The sequence below is a fragment of the Enoplosus armatus genome, chromosome 13 (assembly GCF_043641665.1).
Source record: "Enoplosus armatus isolate fEnoArm2 chromosome 13, fEnoArm2.hap1, whole genome shotgun sequence".
Lineage (NCBI taxonomy): Eukaryota > Metazoa > Chordata > Actinopteri > Centrarchiformes > Enoplosidae > Enoplosus > Enoplosus armatus.
The window spans coordinates 18,346,848-18,364,266 of record NC_092192.1 but is presented as its reverse complement, the minus strand read 5'-3'; the positions used below and the strand labels follow the sequence as shown (position 1 = coordinate 18,364,266).

At 40.3% G+C, this 17,419-nt stretch overlaps 1 protein-coding gene across 1 annotated transcript; it reads left to right on the top strand.

Annotated features, from left to right (window-relative positions):
- Positions 1 to 1,456: 1,456 nt before the first annotated feature.
- On the top strand, positions 1,457 to 10,498 carry ammecr1 (AMMECR nuclear protein 1). Its single transcript, XM_070917840.1, has 6 exons — positions 1,457 to 1,932; positions 7,204 to 7,314; positions 8,451 to 8,565; positions 8,947 to 9,037; positions 9,135 to 9,231; positions 10,276 to 10,498. The coding sequence occupies exons 1-6, from the start codon at positions 1,457 to 1,459 to the stop codon at positions 10,388 to 10,390; spliced, it is 1,005 nt and encodes a 334-aa protein (XP_070773941.1). The 3' UTR covers positions 10,391 to 10,498.
- Positions 10,499 to 17,419: the final 6,921 nt, after the last annotated feature.

Here is a 17,419-nt window from a genome sequence, read left to right as displayed (position 1 = left end):
CCTGGCCCTGAACATATGAACACATGAACATATGTGCAAGATTTCATGTTAGCCATTCAGAATAAAACCAGAATGACAACTTACTTTTACAGGAACTATTTAAAAAGACAGTACCATAGTCTGTGTAAACTTTACTAAAATAAATCACCTCAGAGAAATACAAAGACACTGGCAAATCAATTCTCTTTACAGCATTCATCATACTGAAGTAGAAAATCTAAATAGGCACAGAGCAGAATGACCACATTAGTCCTATGCCTTTTATAGTTTAGGGATACCGATACTTTTTCATGCACGCACCCATACACGCGTATGAACGTCGTGAGCGCGCAAGCTTCCACAGCACCGCACATTTCTTTTGAATAGCAAATTCGATAACCCGAGAAGCTACGCATTATGTGTAGCGACTGGGCGCAACACATTTTCTGAATCCGGTTCCGGAGTGCCGACGACACCGATGCCTGTGCCCACAGACTGATCACAGGGCTTTTACCCGAACAGCCCTGAATGGTAGCAGCTGAGAGGCGGGTGCGGAGCGAGGGTTGCCAAACCCGGAGGATTTCTCACGGCTCGCGGACTGGAATGCTCTTCTATATGTATCCCCATAAACGGATGACAACCTCCGAACAAACCTACACTGAAAACTTTCAGCTCTACATTTGACGCGGGGGTGTTATTGAGATTTTTTAAACCAGGTCCAAGAGCAGACATCATGCAGGTGCAAACTGTGGGCTAACGTTACTGAAATGACTTGCTCGGCGCTGATGCGTTGCATTGTGCCATGCCAACCCTGCATTGTCAGATGCCATTTTACTCTGCGTTATCCCAGCGTCTGGAATTCCAACATACTGGGCCTGTTGTGTAATTAGAAGTTCGTGAGGCAGTAGCAAACAAGCTGGTGCAATGAGAAGCTACGCTGTCCAAGACATTGTGCGCAATTTGTGCTGAAGCTTATGGGTCCTGCGTACTCGAGCTCCCGGCTTCCACTTGGAGAGGTGTGCTGCGGGGCTGCAGCGCACTGGCTGTCGGCTTCACATCTGGACCGCCTGGCTACTGTCATCTGCGGCCTGTTCGGACTGTGCACTCCCTGAACTTGTATGTTTACGGGGAACTGACTGAGATCGCATCGGATGGTGTCGTGTTAGGGAGAAGGGGTGAATATTTGTCTGGGACTTGACGTTATCGGTGATCCACTGGAACACCGTGGTCCAAAGCTGGACTGGCTAACTACTCATGGAAAAAACGCTTATCCAGCTATGGATTTTGCGTAGCGAAGTCACGCATTTTTAAAGGCAACGCAAGGGTGACATTGCAGTCTTCTCACCACATCGGTTATTTCGTCGTCCGACAAAAAAATAAAAGAGTGAAAGTGGAGTATTGTCCGTCATACGTATCAACGCAGTGGGATTTCTACGTCTGGTCGGCGTTCCCCCCCACCCTTCCCGCGGTGACGGTTATGGGTCGGAAGCGGTGTGTCGGTGCAGATTGTTCCAAGATGGCGGCCGGGTGCTGCGGGGTGAAGAAGCAGAAACTGTCGGGATCGCCCGGGTCGGGGGGTCCCGGCGGGGTGGGGGCGGGAAGCGGGGTGGCAGGAACCGGACATTGTGGCTCGGAGTTGGGGATTGGCTCCTCCGCGACCGTTGCAGCAGCGGCGAACGTGAGCAGAGCCAACGGCCTGGGGGGACCCGGGGGTAACGTTAGCGGCAGCAGTAGTAGTAGTGGTAGCAGCGGCACAAACGCTCTGTCCCCAGCCCCGGCCGGTTACACTTCATCCGGCCTCTCCCCGAATCTCAGCTCGGGACCTGGTTCGGGAAGTGGAGGCAGAAAAATGGTCGTCTCAGCGGAGATGTGCTGCTTCTGTTTTGACGTGCTGTATTGCCATCTGTACGGATACCAACCTCCGAGAACACCCAGGTTTACAAATGATCCCTAGTGAGTATTTTTGTCTTTTGTTGTTTTGCTGCATGTCAAACCTCATTGGTGTATTCACTCAACAAATGTCTGTTGCGGCACACTTGATCGGTTCACCTCTGGATCCTGCTTCAGTGTTAAGGGCACAAACTGTCACATCGAAACAATATTTTACTTATAATGAATTTAACGTGAAAAGCTCGCGATCATAGCTTAATTTGGCCAAGTTGGAATGTGGGCCTTGACGAAGAGACTGTCTGCAGTGGCCTGTAGCTACACTAATCTAACATAAACGTTATACTGAATGATTTGATGTGATGCTGTCAAGCTATGTTACCTATCACTGAGTGATGTACTTTTAGTGTTTTTAGATGTCCCGTCGCTACTCGGCTAAAGAAACGTTTTGCGATACTGTTTGTCCAACTCGAATAACACTGGCTAACGTTAGCTATAAGCCTGTTTGCTACCAGCTAATGTGTGCTAGCCACTAACACTTAAGCTAAAAGAAAGAGCGTGGAACGAGTGAGATAACATCGCTTATTTTTTCGGTTTAAAAGTAGCAGTTTTGCTAGTAAGGACATACAGTTTAAGCTGCCTAAATACAAAACATCAAAAGTTAACGTTTGTATTCTTAATCTTTTAAGTTGCCCTCAATTAACTCTCGGTTGCCACATACTAGGCTTAGCTTTATTAGCTATGAGCTACATTAGCGTATCAGCGAAGCATTAATGAGCTTGTAGTTATTAATATCATGGTAAATGTATTTAAAAGTCTTCACTGTATCACGGTCAGATAACGGGTCATAAAACTCGTTTGTTTTACAGCAGGTTTAAGTGTACTTTCTAATTAAGTGAAACTAACGGTAACAGCCGAGTTTAGCGTCAACCAACAAAGAAAAGGTGGTTCTTGCTAAGTACTAAGCATTCCTAATGGCTAAATTTAACTACAAATAGCATTGGCTGTGCTAAGTGAATATGACCAACAAACACAACGTTTAACCTTTTGAAGCATTCACTGAACATCTTTCACATTTTGCGTTATGACCACATCAACGATAAGATTGATAAATGTACATTTTCTGCCTGTAACCGCACTGCTGCGCCCTCCACTGAAACATTTCGACCCCACCTCATACAAGCGTTGTAATGTGATAGCGTTTGTGGGCATTTTACTTACATTTTGTAGCTGTAGAGGATTTGTTAATAATTTCAAACTATTCCAGTGTATTGATCATGAAATGGGCAAGGTAACTTATTGACGAAGAACACGTATTGTTTGAAAATAGTTAAAGGAATTCATGTATTGTGTTTTTAAATGTGTCTTTCTACTGTCGTGACAAATTTAAAGTGTCAAAACTGAAAAGCTGTCTAGCACTTCCACATGCAGACACTAAAATACAATGTTGCTTACATTTTGAAGCATATGATGAGTTGTGAATGGTGCATATTTATGTAAACACTTCAAACACTCTCAAGGTGTTTGCTGGTAATTATTATGGGAGACAATCCCTCCATACTGGACACAGTAAACACATTCCCTTACTCTGCACATTCACATCAAAAGGCTTTTTTTTTTTTACATTTGTAGTTGACACTATATTGACTGAATATTTTGGCATGTTGACCTTTTGAAAGAAAATCCAACATAGTGGAGCCTTTAATTGTACAAGTGTACTAAATCTATCACGCTAACATCTCCATCTAGAGTCTATCTCAAAATTGCCCCAGCAAACTCCAGGCAAAAGGCTTTACACATTCAAATATGTGAACCAATCAAAACACACAGAGGTGCTGCAAACACTGAACAATGAATTGACACGTCCCAGACCGAGTGGATACAGCTCACTGTACCATGCCTTTGGTGTTAACTAGACAAACTAACTACATGTGTCAAATAAATGCAAATTAACACTCTACTTGTTTTTTTTTTTGTTTTGTTTATTTGTGAATTAATGTCAGACATTACTGATTCCATACACGGTTGCCTCTATAAATTTGTCCACACGCCGACACTGACAAAGACAAATGTGTGAGCCACCACAGAATATTTTCTCAGTCCTTCCTAAGAGTATTCTCCCAGTGTTGCCTCAGACTAGCCTGGCAAGCCAGATTAGTGTTCCCATTGATAACACCAAAAAAAAAAAATCCTCTGGTGTCAGTGTGTTAATTTAAAGATGCCCTTCAATGTCCACGCTGTGCATTAAACCTTCATGAACATTAAATGACGTTACCAGTGTAATCAAGATAAGTGCCTCATGACAAGAGGGTGTGAGGACTTGGGACAGGTTTTGTCAAATCCCATGTTGCTAGTTTTTCTTACCAGTAAAGTGTGAGGCTCATATTTCATTTGGAGTTCAATAAAGTTGAGTGTTTGCTGCTGACTTATAATAATATAATAATAGCTGGCAAAATCACTGATCTGAGCAATATTTAAACTTCCCAACCTCCCTTCGAGAAGCTGAGCTTGAGCTTAAGTCTGAGCTTGAGCTCAGCCCTAACCACGTGAAACTAAGGTCTAAACCCAACCAGCCACTTATGACCAGGAATGTAGTAGACTAATGGCCGCCAATGTGAAAACTCCCACGGGTTTGAGAAACTCATACTTACGGTCTGTGGTGTCCTCAACATGTCCTTCACTCGGGGGCATTGTCAGATTGAATTATTGAAACGCTCAAAACAACTACAACATTTGACATAGACGCAGTGTTCTGCAGAGTAAACAATGCAGGGCCTCAGATCATGAACATTTTGTCACATTTTGTGATCATTTTTTTAGAGACAGTGGTACTAAAATTGTGCCCTGGGCGAATGTGCCCTTTGTTTTTGTTTTTTTCATAAGTCGTAATGTCATAACCTTGAGACTGTGTGTCTTTTTGCTGTCTAGACTGGTGACCGACTGTCTAGCTTACATTTTGTTGGCACTTAGTAAAAACAGCAAGTCTTCTCTAAAAAGAGGGTCTCATGCTGAGAGCGGTGCACAAAGGTAGCTGCTTCAAGGACTGCCAGCACAGCATACATTTTTAAAAACATTTTGCTTCATTTTGACTACAAGAAGACGTGTGGACCCCACAAGCCAGCGAGTATTGCTGCAGGTACGTTAGCATAACCGGTCAGCTAATGTAGCTAGCTAACTTTAATGGTTGTATAGCTTGATGTGATCACTGTCACTGTAGTTAACTGGTGGGGTAATTTTAACTGTGTAATGTTTGATAGCTAACATACATATATATCGTAAGTTACATAACTTTCTTAGCTATTGGACGCTTAAGCAAACACTGAAATGTAAGGTTACAATTTGAAAGTCATAACTAGTTAGCATGTTATCTTGTTAATACACAATATCTTATCCATTGTGCTACAAAATGGTGAACACTAGCAATCTTTTCCTTTCTTCATCAACCTTTGTCGCTGTCAATTTCTCGTTTGAGGACAACACCAGAAGACACCAGCCTTTCCTCACTGGCAGAGAAGGGGGGGAAATGATCCAGGAAAGGTAAAATGAAGCCAAGGAGAGTTAGCATGCAATGGTTGTCTGAGGAACTGCTGCGAGAAACGTCTTTAATACATCAAAGTCTACAGTAGTAAGCATTAGACACCACTTTTCATTAGACTATTTGCACCTATGAGCTGTAGCTGTACTGTTTTGTTCCTTTGTAATTTTTTTTGTTTTTAACTACTGGTACAATATTGAATCTGAACTTTTGGTTTGATTTTGTAAAACTGCTGTTTAATATGTCAAGAAGCTAAAAATAAAATTTAAGATTTGTTCAGAGTAACTGTCTCATGGTTTTTTTTGTTGTTTTTTTTCAATTTGACTTTTAAAGCCTTTTTTTAAACTTTGAAAGCGTATAGGACTTCCTAGCTCAAGACTTTCTGCATTAAAGAAATAAATATTGCGTATGAACCAGTGTCAAAGTTGAAGTGCCAGTATTTGCTCTGGTATTGATTTCTTCACAGGAGGAAGCACTCTCCGCTCATTTTTTTAAAAACCTTTTTTCCCTTTCTCTTTACAGTTTAATTTACCCACATTCAGTTTTCATTCAGAGTAAAGTGAGAGAGGGAAAAAAATCACCAAGCTTTGCTGTGTCTCAACTAGAAAAAACAAAGGATCCATACTGATCCATAAAAAAAGAAAGAGAACAATGTGGGAGATAAGAGGAAGACAAGAAAACATTTGTTTTTGCACAATAATCATTGTCTATTGGCAAATAATTAATCATTGACAAGTAAAATTGCAAAAGTCAATTGGTGCTTAAAATTGGACTGGTGCTCATATTTAGGGAAAAAATAGTCTGGAGCCCTGCAATGGTATTTGGCTTGGCATGTGAGACCTTCGATGGGAAAGTGACAAGAACTTTCCACAGTGAAGGTTTAAGTGAGATCGTTTACTTTTGGACCTGTTCAGCCACAGTAAGAAGAAAACACAGAAACATAAAAAAAGACACTTTTGGCTGCAGTAAAGCTTGATTGAAAAGCAGTTGATTTCGAACTGAAGTGTATTTGTTCCGACAGAGTTGCATTTGACGGGTGACTGGAAAACACAACTGAAAGGTGTCTGGTGTAGTAAGGGTGTTGATCCTTATTTACATAATACTGCATGGCAATCTTGCCCTGTTTTTCAGAATTTTGGTTCTGATCCACTGCGATGCCTACCAACAATGTCACAACATTGAGTATCATTCTCCAAAACGCTTTATTCAATTACCATTACTTATGCAAACTCAAGTGAGATACCTTTAAACTGTTATCATAATATACTCTGCTGAAGCACTTATGGGTCTTGTTATGCAGTATTTAATTGGGTTATTCATTGTCACCATACTGTGTTTATTTATTGGACATGTGACGCATTTTTATATCTGATTTTGCAAGAAATTCAAGTGATCAGTTTGTGTTTCCCTAGGCTAATTTACATGCTAATGCTCTTTACCAGAGGCAGTTCCACCATTTAAAAAAAAAAAAAAAAAAAAAAAAAAAAAAAGAAAAACCTTGGAAAATCCCTATAACATCATAGAAGAGCAGAAAGTTATTACTATGTTATCCAGTGGACAGATGTCCCAGTTCTACGAACGAAAGCCTGCTGTCTTGGATGAAAACGGATCCGTCATGGTGTAAAAGACAATAGTGACAATTTTACTTAATGTGAATAACAGCTGTGGCAACCTAAAGCGGAATGAACTGATGATGTGTGCCGGTACCCAGCGTTTATATAGTACAGAGATGTACATCTGGTATGCACGTTATTAAAGTGCAGCTCCTTTAACGTGGTCTCTTGTCCTTTCTTGTTTTTCAGCCCGCTGTTTGTCACATGGAAAATAGGCAGAGACAAGCGGTTGAGGGGTTGTATAGGTACATTTTCTGCCATGAATCTGCACTCAGGACTCAGGGAGTACACCCTTACCAGGTAAGCAACAGTACATGTTATTTTCTATGTTTCGAAGCTGTAGACCAAATGTGATTGTGGAGAAATAGTGAAATAGTAAAATAGAAAATTTTAAAGTGAACAACAACAACAGTAGCAGTAAATTACCCCCAGAACTGATAGTTGGCCTTTACACAACTGCAAAAACATCCTTTCTGTTTATTGTAGTATTTAGTTTTGTTCTGTTTCCTTTATGTGGCTTGCTGTGACAGTGTTTAGGGCGTGTGTCTCTGAACCCATATTCAGGATTTTTTTGAGGGTTCAAAAAAGTTAGAAATGTCCAGTTTTCCATGAAGGTTTTTCATTAATGTTTATGAAAAGAATAAGAAAAGACGGGGTATTGAGATCAAGAGGACAGGCAGTGACACAAATGAAATGTATTGATAACTTTACTATAACTGTAATGTATGGACTGTTGAAGACATTAAAAGATGTTTTTAATTCAAAAATGTAAAGTTGTGATAATAAAGAGTCCTTGTGTAGTTGTATGGGGCAGCCTTCCACCCTTTCTAGACGAACACAGTGACGCGGGTTAAACCTACATTGGTGGTTGATCTGAATGCATCAATGGATCGTCTGGCTGCTGGGTTAAATGCTGGTTGGGCACTACTTAGCTTTGGACAAGTGTTACAATTAGAAATCTGAATTCAGTATTTATGTTACTGATTGTCATGTAACACATTACATGACGTGACAAATAAATGAGAGAGTCCCCAAGGGCAGGTGTGTGTAGAGAAGTGAAACTTTATTTTGCCACTTTAAAGTGACATTTGTTAGAATACTATACGTAAGAAAAGAGTGAGTCTTTCAGTATTAACAGTTCCTCAGTAAATGTGTGGTATCTAGAATTTCTTCACTGGCATTTCTTGACCTGAGGGCAGACACAGCTGAGCTGTCAAGTACATGTAAACACACACAGCTTCTTAGTGGTATTGTGTACAGACACACACACTACAAACAGCACTGAGCTGCTGTGAGCAGCTATGATCAGAGTCCATGCTGCGACCACACTGGCCTCTGTATACACATAGTAATCCAACTATTGGGCCTCTTGACTGATAATTATTTTCTGAATCACCTCTTGTAATGGTGTTTTCTTTGTGCTTATATGTCTGCAGTGCCCTTAAAGACAGCCGCTTCCCCCCTATGACAAGGGATGAGCTGCCTCGCCTCTTCTGCTCAGTGTCTCTTCTCACCAACTTTGAAGACGTCGGTGATTACCTTGACTGGGAGGTAAGAGACACAGCTTCCTAACACATTTGCTTTGAGAATTGTGCACCACAGCTTAAATGCTCATTCATGGGTGTCTCACTCTATTCTGCTGTTAATACACAGCAGCTCCTCCACTGTTTTTAAGGTGGCTCATTTGTTTCTAACAAGACTGAAGCGAAGGGAATGGAGGAAGTAAATTGAAATTCTACCCAAGCTGTAACCTGTTTGAACAAATCCAAAAATGTTACATTTGGTTGTCAGATGCATCCATTCTCCATATTGGCTTAACGAACAATTACAACGGAACAGCTTGTTCTTTTTACATCTTTGACTTTGTTGGATAGAGCAGTTTATGGGGTGAGAATTACATTGTTTCTTTGTCATGCCTCTCTTGAATTTTAGGTGGGTGTTCACGGTATTAGGATAGAGTTTTTCAATGAAAAAGGATCAAAGCGCACCGCCACCTACCTACCGGAGGTTGCAAAGGAGCAAGGTTAGATCTTTTTGTGCTTTTTACAAGGACGATGTATGTTGTGCTAGATGTGGATTTTCAGGAATGTGTAAAGAGATTGAACTCTCATTTCATCAAGGTTGGGACCACATTCAAACCATAGATTCCTTACTACGAAAGGGAGGTTACAAAGCTCCCATCACAAATGACTTCAGGAAGACCATTAAGTTAACCAGGTAAGGTTACACTTAACTGTTACCCACAGACATGCTGATCTATGAATATGTCACTGATGCACTCTTTGTTTTCCACATACTTAAACATAGATCCATGTTCCCAAACATCAGAAAAATACTGACATTTTAGCTGATGGGACCAAAGTCTCTGATTAATGCACATTAATTACATTGTTTTCCCAGCCAAGCAGAATTGGTAGAACTGAACCATCATAAAGCTTATACAAGTTTTAAAAGGACAAGTGTATGATCAGATACAGACTCTTAAATCAGTGTTGTCCTCCTTTTGAGATACAGTATATCCTCTGCCACTCAAGTTGTTTAAAGGGGAATGAGACGTGTTTTACACATCTTCAAGTCTGTTTACAGGTCTTGAGGAGTTTAAAGCCTTTTGTGGCTCCAGAGGGAGGTGTGCGAAATAAATGTCCTCAGCGTCAGTTGGGGCTGAAGATTACAAGTTTGAAAATGAAACCAATCTGGGGATGTGGAGTTAGAAAAAAATGACTTTACCAGATCTCTGTAGCCCCCTCCTCATCTCTGCTTGAGGCAAGTGGCTCGAGGCTACATGAGCTGCTGCTAGCATAACACACCCAAATCTCCTAATGAACTGTTGGCGGTTGAGTTGCATTGCGGGTAATGTTGGTGCTAGGTTTTGACAAGGAAGAAGAATGCGTGGAACACAAAAGACAATATCTCTGGTTCTGCTGCATCGATTCTGATCCCTAGTCTAGTATTGACTCGTGTGTTAAACAGATTGTACAGGGTCACAGTAGGTGCACAGACTGTGGCTGACCATAGCTTTTCTGACGTGACACGAGTTTCCAGTTTCAGTTTATTTCATTTATAAAGCACCAAAGTGCTTCACAAAGACAGACATGTATATGCATACAAGCATAAAGGCATATATGTGAATAACAGATGTTGTGGAACGCAAGATTAAAATAGAAACAAGGTAAACACAATATAAAACCCAAGGAAGAAAAAGAGTGTATAGAGACATGAGGGTCAGCTAGCCTTTACCAACACATCTTTTCTCATTCCCAGGTACCGTAGCGAGAAGATGACAATGGGTTATGCAGAGTACATCGCTCACCGCCAGCACCATCACTACCAGAATGGCATTGGGCACCCTCTACCACCCTACAACCATTATTCCTGACAGCGAGCCGCATGACCAATCATTGGACCTCTCCGCTGACCTTTTCCCAGGAGAGCCTGCCCCCTCCTGGTCTAGCTATTTCTACTACTGTACCATTTTATGATGATAGTTTCCGTTGCCATGCTGGCCGTCTCCCTAGACGTTGACATGGCAACGGGTGGCAACGAAGCATCATTTGATTATGGCAAGAAATCCACGTTTCTTTTTTCTTTGCCTGTGGTTAAGTTTTTGCAGCATATGTATACCTATATCTATAACCCCCTTCATTCATATTTTTGAAAATTAAACAAATACTAGATTTTATTAATCGTACGTATTTTCAGCAAACCTAATCAGGTGTTTGATTCTGTGGATGGAAGGAAGTCTCTTAAGGTGGATTAGTCTCGCGCTTATATTGTTTAGGCTTCGCTACAATTTTACATTTACTAAGAATTTCTTTCTTTCTTCCTTCTTTTCTTTATCTTACTATCCAGACATGTATACCATGTAGCAAGGCAACTGCAGTTCTCAAAGGCTGTGTCGTCTCTATTCCAATTCCTCTCAAAAAACAAAAAAAAAGATTGATTGTTGAGGGTGTTTTAGCTTTGTAAACTCTTGTAGTGTTGTAGTTGGAACTATATATTGGGATTTGTATACTCCAAAGTATAGATAGTAGGATTGTGATGCCTTTTGACCAGCCTGTGCTGGTAGTGTTTATTGTTTGAGCTCACAATCGTGTGTGTATTTCTGTGTGTGGATAATAGATATCGGTCAGCCACCAGATCAAAACCAGTAGAGTAAATTAGAAATTGGATTTTACCTAAAGATTCCCCACAGCGATCATTTTGGAAGCCTCCTCCTGAGTATTTGTAGTGTTTTGTGGTGGAACTTGTAAACCTTGAACTGCGTTTGTTTGGCTGAGAGCTTACAGCTATGTTCCCTTTTTATTTTTGTTTAACTCTTTCAAATTTAAGGTAATTGTGGAGGAAGCCATTTTGTCTGAGGATAGTCACGTCCGCGCAGGTGATTTGTTAATTATCGATGTAAAATGGGCAACAAGTGGGTCTGACTTCCCCGCATTGGAGAGGGGGAGCAGGCTACAGGTCCCTAGAAAAAAAAAAAGTGTGTGCATGAACGAGATTTCCTTTTAAATCTACTGTGTCTGTTGGTTTCTGAGTTTACTGGCAGGGAGTCACTTGACAGGGACATGCTATAACTACTTAAAGCCATATTCTCTTTGTATTCCACACTTGTAAGAGTAGTCTGTCGTTTGGCTTGAAGCGTTTGCATTCGGTGCCACTGAACTGGTAACCTCTAATGTATTGGGTCTTTAACCTCTGAATGCAAACTCACAGCAGCCAGCCTCGGGCAAGGCTGCATCACTGAATACACAGATTCACTCATTAGTCGGACGTCTTGTATATTGCCCGTGTTGTCGTGGAAACATTGTCTTGCCTTTTCAGATCATAGCTAACCATTGTCACTCGTCCACAAAGTATGATGTATTGAAATTGTCATTTTGAATGAAGACGCACCACTTGACGCACAAAGGAAGTGATGTAATTAACATGTTTGTGTCATTTAGAAGTGCATGTCATTATGCTCCTTTTTAGGTTCTGAAGCAGTTGCAGTAATGCAGCGAGTTGATTTAGTTGTTGGAACCGCACTACCACTGTTCTCCTCTGATACTCTGCTGTTCAGTGAGGTCCCGTTGATCTGCGTGTCCATGGCACAGGAAATGTTTAGATTTGTGGTCTGTTTTGTCAGCTGTTTGGCAGCAGGTTAGAGCAAACACAGTTGAATTAGTTAGAATCTCTGCATGGGGCCGGGGCGGCTCGCAGTTAAGGTCTACAAATAAAAAGCCAGGGCTTTGTAAGGACTAAAGAAGCCATTTCCCATCCAAATATTACTCGTTGTGAGTCACATCCACACACACTTAGGCTAGTTGGATTTACTTTCCAGAGTGTTTGAACTGTTGAGGATCATGATGTGATCCGCTCGCTTTGGGTTCGGCTTTAGTTTTGTTAACTGGAATTTTTTGAGAGGTTCTTGTTACTTGACCAACACCTTTCTTTGTAACAGCCTTTACTAACTGACAGGTTATTTTTCTTTATGCAAAATGTCAAGGGCTTTTGGCACTCCATCCACAGTAACCCGAAATGACCCAGATTTAAGTTGTGTTGCCTTAAATGAATGATTTAATAAATGATGGAGCAGTAGATGATGCTCTGAGTGTTCCTCTGTCCCATGGTTTGCTCTTTCCCAGCTCCCATCTTCTCACCACAGTGTAGGGAAGGGCCTCAGATGAAGTTTTCCTCACTTGAATGGTGTTGCTAACACTTTCTTAGACATATGGGGGTTCCTGTATGCCTGCAGTCTCCTGTTTGCTCACGTCTTACCATAGCTGCTGGCCCTCAATTCTTTCATTTTTGAAAGCCCCACATAGACACGTTCTCTTAAAATAACGTTGGGCACTGTGGTGGTGTTACCCTACATTTTTAAACCATGGGAAGAATGTGTCATGCGTCTAGTACAATGAATGCGTTTATGATAAATACACTACATCAAAAGTGGAGGAACAGTCAGGCACTCATTTCCTGGTCCATTTAAAACAGCACAACCTGAATTTTTCTGCTGCAAAACCAAATTGACCATGCTCTTTTACATATATGTCTTTGTATACACATGCAATGTATTTTGTTGCATGTATGTATGAGTATGAGACCTATGGTTTTATCCATGATATGCTTGATCTATGGCTTAGACACTCTTATTAACCATTAAGAGATTTAAAAGACAAATATGGTGCTATCGGACCTCATATTGGGGTGGTCACAGCTCGTGACTGGTCATGCGGACTCATTGATCATATCATACTTAAAGATGCTACACGTACGATTTTCTCTTTAGTGTATTGCTGTGAAATGACTCGTGACGGCACATGTTGATACTGAAGGATGTGACTGTCACTGTTACAAACAGTAGCCCCAAGCATCTGTGCTTTCATTAATTAAGTCCAATGTGGGTGATTTTGGGATCAATTCCCTATGGGAAAAACAGACCGATATGCTTACACATAATGAAGAAGGAAAAGTCCCTGCAGCAAACCCGTCATAGGGGCTATGGAATGTACTGTTAATGGTCGTTATTACAGTTTAACAGCAATATATTGAGAGAAAATCCGACATGTGTTACCTTTACTATCCTTGATATATGCAGATCTGTTCAACAGGTGTTTTTTTTTTTTCCTACCAGTGCAAGTCAACACCCCTGCAGGTTTGAAAGGACAAGAAGTCACACGTAGCCTCCTTCCCCCCCTCGATTACTCCCCACACTGTGGCCCGACCTCATGGCCTAGTCTGTCAAGGTGTGATGTGTGTGTCGTTCGGTAGATGGTGGTGGCAGTAGTAGTGGTCGTTGAATCTCCTGGAAGATCGGATGCTGTTTTCTCAGAGCACATCCTCCGTTTTCCTTTTAGCTGCTGAATCGTTTGACCTCCGCTGAAAAGCCAAGGTTTATTGACTAGTGAGAAGGTCCTGTTGTCGAGGCTCTCACAGCCTCTCAAACTGTGTCGAAGGTAAGCATCTCCTATAATGGGACGCAGAGTTAATGTTTTACGTAGAACACGCAGAGAATAGTCCTGCTTCTGTACTGATTTAACTGTTTAAAGCATTGATACCTCATGGGATATTATGGAACAACATGTGTAGTTTGTTGTAGCAGATTGTGTTTTGGTTCCATACCAGGGTTAGAGTTCAGCCTCAGCATTCCTTGTGTGGTCATTCTCATATTTCGTGGAATGCTCAAGCTCATGTTACCTTCGTATGTTTGACTGAACCAAAGATGCCAGCGGCCATGCCCAAATGCTGCTCTTCAGGCCTGGCTTCCTGTCCTTCCAAAAGACACCCCTGCAATTGACAAAATGTTCTTTGTCTTTTTTTTTTTTTGTGTGCGATTTCTCAACTGTCTTGACTTATTAAGCAACCCAATTTTTCAATGAATTTTCATTGAGTCTATCTCTGAAGCTGTATATGGCTTCAAGGATGGTTAAAAATGGTTGCAAATTGTTGTTACTTGTTTTGTTTATTATTATTATTATTATTATTATTATTATTATTTACAAAAATGAAAATCCCATGGTGTGCCTCCTAGCTTTATGGGTTTATAAATGTTTTTTTCCCTAAAGACCAGCAGTTATACTTTGTATAAAAGATGGATTTTTCCTTATTTTTTATGCCATTAAAGATGAAAAAGCCTGTTTTCTTTACTCTGGACCCAGTAGCTGCACTGGTATACAATCGCACTGATAGATGAATAAAAAAAAAAGAAGAATAAATGAATCAATAATAATAATGATAATGACAAATGAAATAAGAACTACAATAAACTTGTGTTTGAAACTTTTATTAAAAAAAATTAAAAAGCAAATAAAAAAAGAAAATGACTGTTTTTGTACATCAAAATAAATTCTTTTCAAAATAATATTTTGGATCTAGTTTCAAAATTATTTTAGTGGTTTTCTATGTTCTGAATTTTTGAGACACTGACTTCTAAGACGTGTCGCTGTACAAAATGACTTTTCTGTTGCAGTGGCCTGATGGGCTGGGAGGGTTGCCTGGTGTAACTCCTCATACCAACTTTTATTTCTTTTCCTTTCGATTTTTGGATCTTTTTTTTCTGCTTTAGTAAATTGAAAAATGTTGATGGAATAATATGAACTGGGAAATTCAAATCTATCCCCTGTAGAGCTAGACCCTTCCTCCTTTCCTATTGAATTGCTGTTAGTGTGACGCGACTTGAAATGGGCATTTATTATGATAGTATGACCCCAAAAAGAAAAAAATACAAAAAGAAAAAAAAAGAAAAAGAAATTAGCAAAAAAAAATTGCAAAAGTGTGGGGAGGGTTGAGAGAATATATATAGATGGGTTATCTGAGTATGTAAGCAATGGCTGTGAAGATAATGTAGTTTTAAACATTGTTATTACCTTTTAAAATCATTTATTCAATAAAAAATACAAAATCAACTGAAAAGAGAATGTGTCATTCTATTTTCTTTCAGCACACACATCCACACATACTGTTTTTTTTTTTCATTGAATATATAATTTGTACTAATGAAAAATTAATTAGTCATTTCAACATTTGAAACAATAATGTGAGTGGGTCACAATTAGATCCAGAGAGCTTCAACACCAAATCAATATGTCCAGTTGATTAGTGATAGATCCAACTTGACAGAAGGTGCACGGATTATGTTATTTGCTCAGTTACAGTTCACACTTCCTTGATTAATGCTCATATTCTCTGTCAACATTTTGTTGCCTTGTTCTGCTTGATGCACGCTGGTCTGTTTTCTCTGGTGGTCAGGTGCAGCTGGATGCTGGATGTAAATGATTTCAGTTTGTATGGCCTCAAATGGTAGAACAGGATAACTTTTGATTTGATTGGAGGAAAGGTTTGACACCGGCGAGAGTTCTGGCCAAATACTCAACAAACCATCTTAATGTCTAGATACCATCAGGGATAATTGAGAACATTTCTGAACTGACAAACTGACTTTGAATTTAATGAAGTCCTGCTGGCACCGTCTGACAGCATGCACTGATGTACCAGTGCCTTTTCTACAATTATGTGAAATGGCTTTAGCCCTCACACATTTTAATGATGTTTGGACTAGCAGAGCATGCCGAGCACATGCTGTGGGCTGAATGAGAATTTTCTGCCTCCGGTACCTGATAAGGATGGCATTGAGTGCTCAACCTTTATTCAAGCGATAACAAACACCCGTTCACAAACCTAAGGCATCAACTAAACAAGGGAGCTCTTAGTTCCTGCAAAAAAACGAGTTCTTCATGTGACAGCATGCAGCAGTGTATTACTAATTTGTCTTTTCATAACAACTGGGCAAACTCCATCTGCTGATGAAGATCATGTGATATGACTGAAAGCTCTAGAACAACTACTAAATGGAGCTTGAGGTGAGATTGTTTGGTCTAATATGAAAATTGTATCATAGTTGATTGTGACCACTGTGGTTCAGTGGAAACTAAAAGTGTAAAGTAAAAGTGATGTCACACTGTACCATAGTGCAATGCTACATCACTGCTGGGGTCAACAGATCACACCTCTGACCCAACAATGATGGGTGTGGTCAAAACCCAAACCCTGCCATCCATCCAGGTCAGGGATATAAAACTGTTTTATGTTTTATTGTCTTATGATTGTAGAAAAAGGCCTGTAACAACTTCATCAAATTTAAAGGGTCGAGACATTTTCTCTCTTGTCCCTCGCAGATGGTTTACATTGGATGTAAATACCTTCATTTTGTTTGTGCTGCTCAAAGCATTGAAAACATACACAGCAATGTGTCTCATGCTCCATTGCAATAGCCTTGCAACAAATGCTACATTTATGAAACATTTGTGAAGTTCAACATTTCACTATTCAACATTGTAAACTTAACAAAGGTAGCGTTTACTGCAAGGCTATAGTATTGGACTGTATTATATCAACCAATGTTGCTGTTATTCTCTGTATGTTTTAGCCACTCTAGCAATGACAATATCGGTCTGTCCACCACTTTGACCCAAACTGAAATATCTTGCCAACCATTGGATGGATTGCCATGAAATTTGGTACAGACATCCGTGTTCCCCTCAGGATGAATTGCAATATATTTTCATCTAGTGCCATCAAGTCAAATTCTAAATTCGTCCTGTACTTGGGTTTATGACCAGTACCTGCAAGACATTCCCATCAGCCTCAGCTGTACTTTGTGTTTAGAGCTAATTAGCAAATTCCGAACAAGGTAAACTAAGAAGAGGTAAACGTTTTACCTCCTAAACATAAGCATGTTGACATAGTCATCGCGGACATGTTAGCATGCTGAAGTTAGCATATAGCTCAAAGCACAGCTCTGTAAACAGCCTCACAGAGCTGCTTGTGTGGCTGTAGACTCTTAGTCTGGTTTTGAATGCAATGTTGTTTTAAAATGTATGTGGAAATGACACTGCCGTCATAACAAATGTTAATTATTGTTTTCAACCCT